We start from the raw sequence: 7,301 nt of genomic DNA on the forward strand, positions 1-7,301 counted from the left end.
TTGTACCTTACAAAGTACAATTTAAAAAGCTTTCTGTTATGAATTACTTAAAGTTTTTTCTGTAAACTTGCTATTGTCAATTCACATTCATCCTGAGCTCCAGTTCCAGATACTTGGACAGTAACATCTTGCCACGTACGCAGAAGTCTAGGAACAGGTTTAAGCCCTGCTCATTTGAATTATAATTAGTCATTACAAGCCAATACTGAAACTAAATAATTTATCTGCACAAGCCATAGTAGATTTTATGATATTTATTAGACAGTTTTTTAATTAAAAAGTGATTCAGTCTCACTTTTCCAGTATTGCAGTTCTACTTGAGATCTGCAGCAGTTATCAATTTGTGCTGCTCTCATAGGAATGTTGATTCTGCAAGATGTATCACTCAAAAATACTGAGCATGAAGACTTTCAGCAGGTAATTTCTCCAGTAGTTCATTTAGTCTGCTTCCAAGCTTCATCCTTATATCAATTTTATGATGATAAATTGCAAAAGCTCCAAGAGTTATTTTTGCCACTGCTGAAAGTAAACCATACTAAAAAAAATTTCATCTTGTATTTCCAGTCAAATAAGCAGTGATAAAGTAGACATTCCTATTTTTATCTTGTTGTTACTTTATGTTTCAATTACACTTCTTGTTAGTTTAAATCCAAGCCCTTCTTTTTACAGGCATTGTTTACTCAAGGGTCACTTGTCAAAAACTTGCACTTAAGTCGGGCTGCCTGTTCTCTAGCACTACGGCTGCCCTGTAGCGCGTTAAAGGAGGCATGCTCCTGATGCGGAGCCTGGAAACTTGAAGATTCCATAATACAAAATGTTGTTAACCCACAGAAATATAATATATCAGCAGCAACTACTTACTCCCCAGATGGATAAAGTTAAGTTTGCTGCAGGATAAAGATTGTCTAGGACAGTTCTAGTAGAGCTTTATCTTAAAAGCATTGGGAAAGCAGGAAAGACAGGTGAATCAATACAAAAATTCTCTCTTGCAAAAAAACACCCCATAGGTCCATCATCAACTGCAATGCATGACAAACTAACTATTTGGTTAGATGTGTGCTTCGATCACAAGCCCTGACTTTGAGACCTGCAGCTCGCCACATCCCCAAGTGAATAGTAAACTTAAAATAATTTAGTAAAGCTTTCTTCACATTCTCTTATTCTGGCAGAACATTCACTTGTACAAGCCATATGATTAACACAATTTAAATATAACCCTAATAAAATAAAGTTCAAAATCACCAAACATTACTAGTAACATTAAAAGTTACTTCATAAATATTTTTTTATGTATTAAACTGCCATAAATGTATAGACAGAATAGTAAATTCCAAACTTTAAGCAAATAACAGTTGTGTAACAGTTAACAGTTCGCTACTATCCAAACAGGTCTGCTTCCGAAAAGTGGAGGTCCCCATGGAAATCATTCAAAACACGCAATCTTTTCCAAATAAATCAGCGCTGAATACCAGACTTTTCTATTTTCACAACTGCCCTCCACTTTGCTTAAAACATATATAAGCAATTTGACAAGTTAGTTGAGATTATATATAACTGTGCAGTTATCTCGTCAAGTTGTTAGTTATATCTAATTGGTTTTGCTTTACTTTCTAATGACTTCTTTCTTTCTTAGAAAATCCTTACGCTTTGAACTAGTTGTAAGTGTAGTATACAATTCTGACTAAGTTAATACTATTTGCAGCATAAATCTTACCATGTTCTCCCTCCAAATCCAATGTTTGATTTTCCCTGATTTTACTGATGCTCCTCCAGCTAAAATCCATTACGTAAAAAAGGATCCTTCAGTGACGAAGGGAATAAGGGCGGAAATGCCAGGGGCATAAGTAGCAAGCTAAACCATTTTCCATCCACTTAAGTAAACCCTTGATGCTAAAGACAGCCCTAGCTGCGTTACAGAAAGTTATCTTCAAGGAAAATTATGTGTTATGCCAAGATTAAATCCATGTTTGTGTTTTATTTAAAAGGAAAAAAAAAGACTAAAGGAGGCAATGGATTTTAAGCTGATCTTTCAGTTCTTGATCTTTTTACCTTTCACAGGAAATTTGAATTCCTTAATCAAAGGCCAGAGGTCTCTGTACACTCAGTGCCTCCAAACTGAGCTACAATCCTTATCATCCAACAGCTGCAAGACAAGCAAGCAGTCTTAATTCTTGTTTTAACAATTCTAAAGGATTTCCCATCATAACATTAGCTGACTACTATTTTCCCAGGGCTGCTACAGGCTACTTAATCAGAAGTTTTCATTACACATGCTTACCATGTGTGCCTTCACAGACATTAACAACACGAAATTATTAAAAGAAAGTACACAAGTACCTGAGTCTTATTATTATCACAAGGCCAAAATAAGTTTAAATATTTACATGCTAATTTGTATTTTTAAAAGGGAAATGAAAGCAGAGAAAACTTTGAGAAAACAAAAAGAAAGCACAAATTTATTTTGTTAATAATATGACAACAAAAATTTTAAGAAGGAAAAAACCCAACAACCAAGCACTGAAAAGCATGATACCTTATTAACAAGACTGAAGTGTGAAATGAAGTCAGGAAACAAAAGAATACACAAGAGCAGCCCTGAAGATATAGCAACATGTTAAAAAATTAATTCTGTTAATAAAACTAATTAGAAGTTCATCAGAACTGTTTTATTGCTTCGGAAAAAGGACATAAGGAAGAACATACCTGTCACAACTAATGGATTTAATTTTTTCAGCTATGTATATTTTTCATCTCTTATTTAATAGTACATACAATAATGTGTTATTCTTACATATATTATTTAATTCAATGTAGGCCAGGTATATTAAATGCATCAGTTACCACTAAGCAACTATTACAATAGGTGACATCCTCCAAAATTCTCTATTTACTTTAGCAACTTAAAAATACTTGTAAGCACTTACACTTTTATTTCACTTATTTCCCACACCAAATTTATGATTACTGAAAATTCAGCTGATGATTCCTTGGGAAGCAACAGGTATGACACAGACTATCGACCTCTTGGATCAAAAGTTGTTGTCAACCTATGTTGAAGGGGCAAGAGACCCTTTCCAGTGGCTCCTTCAGCACGCAATGAAAGCAGCAAAGATTTAGGCCACTGAAGAGATAAAGTTGTTTTTACTAAAAAAACTTCAATCAGCAGCATGCTACTCATCTGATGCTGAGCACCTGTCCTCCAGTAGTAAACAAGGTTTTAGCTTGCTCAGATTGTTTTGGTGTACGAAGGACTCCACCAGAGTGATAGAGACAGCCAAACACCAACCAGGAATCAAAGTTCCACACTTGGTCTGAACATCTCATCACTGTCTAAGATGACAAGCCAGGGCTATTCGGAAAGAAGTGGCAGGGAGGTATGTTCCTATCTACCGATCATGTTATCTACATTTGTCTATCCCCATTTGTTGCAGATTCTCTTTCTAAAAAAGTATATTTTTGCAAGAAGCATTGACCAAAAACCAACCAACAAGAACCCCCCCCAAACCTTAAAACCAGTAAATTTTAAGTAGCAGCCTACATGTGACATACAGGTCCCCCAAGACTGGCAAGGTTATCGTTTATATACAATAAATTTATTCTACATATGGTAACAGCTTTATTGCCTCTATTTCAAATAAGAGGTGCAAACTGCTGTTTGTAACATACTGCTTTACACATAGGAATCTTTTATGATTATTTTTCTTTTCTGATGAACTACTTTGAAAGCTTGTTCTGGCACTTCTAGTTTGCCTTGAAAGAATACGTAAATAGTTTCATTTTTTAAATTAAAATATCTCTGCACTGCTTTCTGAAATTACTCTGTCTACTCATAATTAAGGATCAACCAGTCAAACATTTTTCCTCTGTATTTAATATCATAAATACATTGAAGCTAACACAGCACAAAGTCATATCATAACTTTTTATTTAGCCTGCTAAAGAAACGTGCCATTATGCTTTTTGCACCTACATAGTATGAAGTATTTAGACCTCCTCACACCATTACTTGTCTATAAGATTTATGCAGTTACACAAAACAATTACTTTCCAAACACCAGAAAAAAAGGAAAAAAGGCAAATCAGAGCTAGTAGGCAGAAAAATATAAACACTGCAAGGTGGAGCTATATTTATATAATATTCCTCACCTAATGTTAGAAACTATCTATAGTAAATCCCACTTCCATAAAACTTGCATGTTATCCTTTCTGCTACAATATTGGTACATAAATTTAGCAGCGCAGTTAATCACTGGAGAAGAGGAATTCAAGACTTTAAAAGAAAAACAAAAAAGAAAAGCAGCGGCAGGGGCCAGCCCCCCCCAGGTTTCGGCGGGCAGTGAGACACCCCCCAGACGCGCTGCCGCCAGGGGGCCTCGCGGTGCCCCAGCATTACAGGGGGAGGAAATCTAAAGGCTCCAAGGTTTTAAGAAAGTCATTTCTGTAGCATATTACATGCAATTAGAGCGCACATGGCTTAGCAGGCTTTTTTTTTTTTTCTCCAGATGACAAGATAACAAGATGAACTGCAGGAACAGTTGCCTATTAAGTTCCCCCATGATTGCTTTTCTTTTTCAGCTGTGATACTGTAACTCCCTATGAATCAAACAAGCACATTTCAACACTCGGCACTGTCAGGCAATAGCCCGAGATTCCCTCTCAAATTCAGTGCCTTCATGGCACATAATAAAAACGGGGAGTTGCAGGGGGGAAGTCTCTTAATCTGGTCTTGAGTTACCACCACAGCTTTAATGAGTTATTTGCACCTGAAGCAAGAAGTGTTTCTTCTACTTCATTTTTTCCCATGGCAACTATGGCATTATACGAATACTTTCTTCCATTACTACAAACTAGCTGCCTGTTGCCACAGGTTACCAATTATCATCCTCTATTCAGAGTTACATATATGGCAAATAAAACCTTAGAAGAACTATCTACAGAAACAGTCTCCAGTCTCTTCTATAAAAGATAGTAATCCCAACAATGTGTTGTTTTGGTTTTGCTTGGTTTTTGGTTTGTTTTTTTTTTTGTTTTTTTTTTTTTTTTTTTTTAAGAGCTGTGACTTCTACTGGGGAGGGGGGAAATATCAACTCAAAACAGATTAAAATCACAGTAGTGTCAAACGATAGGACAAGAATACACAATATAGGAACTGTTCATAAAGTTAAAATCTTTATTAACCAGCAGCAAGTACATCTTCCCTCCCTCCCCCAATCAGTTACGAAATATTATTGACCCTCTCACTTTTTTTGGCCTAAAGGTATGGTCTGTAATTAGTTACGTGAGAAATCGGAGCCCTCTGACCCACTAGCAATGTTCTGTAAGGCTGGTCTGACAGAAGCAGCAACTACAAAGCACAGTCATTTTGAGGAGAAAAGAAACACATAAGCATTACATGCGAGATAAATTTGTCTTGCATAAAAATAACTTCCGGAAATCCAAGAAAGGTGGGTTAACAAGCAGCCTCCACTTCAATTTATGGGTGAGCAAACTATTTTAATAGGAATACTTTTATTTTAAGAAGAAACACTTACTTCTCCCTTTGGTCCTAAAGGGCAAAGTCCCTCAATAGATAAATGATTTCCATTAGTAAAGAAAAAGGCTTCAAGTTCAATTAATCAGAGAAGCTTGGCCAACTTAACATAAAGGAGAGATACATGGAAAAGGTTTACTTACACAGCTAATATGATAACGTAAAAGAGAAAGTTTCACATCCTCTCACATCCAGACTAACCAGAATTTAATAGTAAGCCAGAGATGAAGCGATCTTAAGAGCGCCCAGTCCTTTCACAACCAGAACTTAAGAATTATTTGCCTTTAGCAACTAATAGTCTACAAATACCACCAATACATTTTTATTTCTTCACAAAACTCCACTTATTCTTAAAATCCGGATCTAGAGCGTGAATTTAATTCACTACCTGTACCTTTTTGTTTGAGAATTAATGGTCAAAGCAGCAAATGCTGCTATTTTCATAATGAAAGCATCTTTTAGCAAGGGAATTAAAAAAAAAAAATCCATGTTTAGACTTCCTGTGGTAATTTGTAGGGTGAAAACCTAGTTATGTACACGCATTCATTCTAACAACTCCAACTGTAAAGAAACAAGCACTCAAGCTAATGCCCCTCCTCCCAAGACAATTGTCTGCTATAAATCTAAAAACATATCATTCACAATAGAATTTCATTAACTATTTGTCATTCTCTCCTTTAACGCTTTTGTAGTCTTGGCAGGTTTTTTTTTTTACATCTACAGAAGTACCCCACAGAAATAGATGGGGATTTTTTGAGCTTTACATCATGGTTAGCTTATTTTTCTTGCAGCTCAGTAGTTTAGCTTTGCTACTTTTTATGACTCTTGACTTTCAGCTGAAAGTTGAAGTTAAGCATCTCCTCTAGCCTGAAAAAAATCACTCTCACGAGACCAAGTCTTTGAGCAGAGCACGCAAAGCGTAGGACTCAAACCTACAGCAGGTGCATGATATGAAATTACGCAGGTACTAAGCTGTTCCCAGAGTTTCAAAAAGATAAATCAATAAACAAAAAGCCACCATACGGCCACACTTTTTTTTTTTGCCGCTTTCGACCGGTCTGCAGCTCTTGGGTTTGTTTGGACCTGGACAAATAGAAACATCTAATGTAATAATCAGAAGGTTAAAGCTAGTTCAGCCCTTCCAAATAGGCTAAAAATAGCCCTAAACGGTGGGAATTGTCGGAGCCGGGAAAAGCTGCCCGCAGAGACACCTGAGCGCCCAGCAGCGCAGCGGTGCGGAGCGGGCCGGGCGCGCCGCGGAGCGGGGCGGGGGGCCCGTCCGGGCCGGCGCGGCACCCACCGGCGGGACCCGCTCCGGCGGGGCGAGCGCAGCCACCGCTCGGGAGCCGTCACCTCAGACGCCTCCCAATCTAGGTCAGCCGGCACCGCTCCCTCCTTCCACCGCCACGACCCTCTGCGCCCCGACATTCCCTTCTTTTTAAAAAAAAGGAAAAAAAAGCTAAAACCAACAAAAATCCGGCCGGCACCTCTAGGCACCCCCTCTCCCGGACACCCCTGCACCACCGGCCACCCCCGCCGGGCCTCCACGGCGCGGTGCGCGGCAGGACGTCGAGCCGCCGGGAAGCCGGTCTCTCCCTGCCCGCCTCTCTCCCCTCCCGCCCCGCGGGGGCCGCTTACATTTTCTGCACAGGTTTCCGCCGCTTGCGACTGGCGTAGGTGACATTGGGATTCATCCTGCCGCGGCTCCAGCGCCCCGCGCCGCAGGCTCTGCCGGCCGGGGGCCGCCGCCCTCCTGCCCGCCTCGCCCCGG

At 39.0% G+C, this 7,301-nt stretch overlaps 1 protein-coding gene across 1 annotated transcript in view; it reads right to left on the bottom strand.

Annotated features, from left to right (window-relative positions):
• AHR (aryl hydrocarbon receptor) overlaps positions 1-7,257 on the bottom strand; it is a 65,097-nt gene extending 57,840 nt beyond the window's left edge. The window contains exon 1 of the mRNA XM_054815747.1: positions 7,169-7,257. Coding sequence (XP_054671722.1) covers positions 7,169-7,224 — 56 coding nt within the window. The 5' untranslated portion in view covers positions 7,225-7,257. The remainder of the gene's footprint in view (positions 1-7,168) is intronic.
• Positions 7,258-7,301: the final 44 nt, after the last annotated feature.

This window comes from Grus americana, chromosome 2 (genome assembly GCF_028858705.1).
Source record: "Grus americana isolate bGruAme1 chromosome 2, bGruAme1.mat, whole genome shotgun sequence".
Classification (NCBI taxonomy): Eukaryota; Metazoa; Chordata; class Aves; order Gruiformes; family Gruidae; genus Grus; species Grus americana.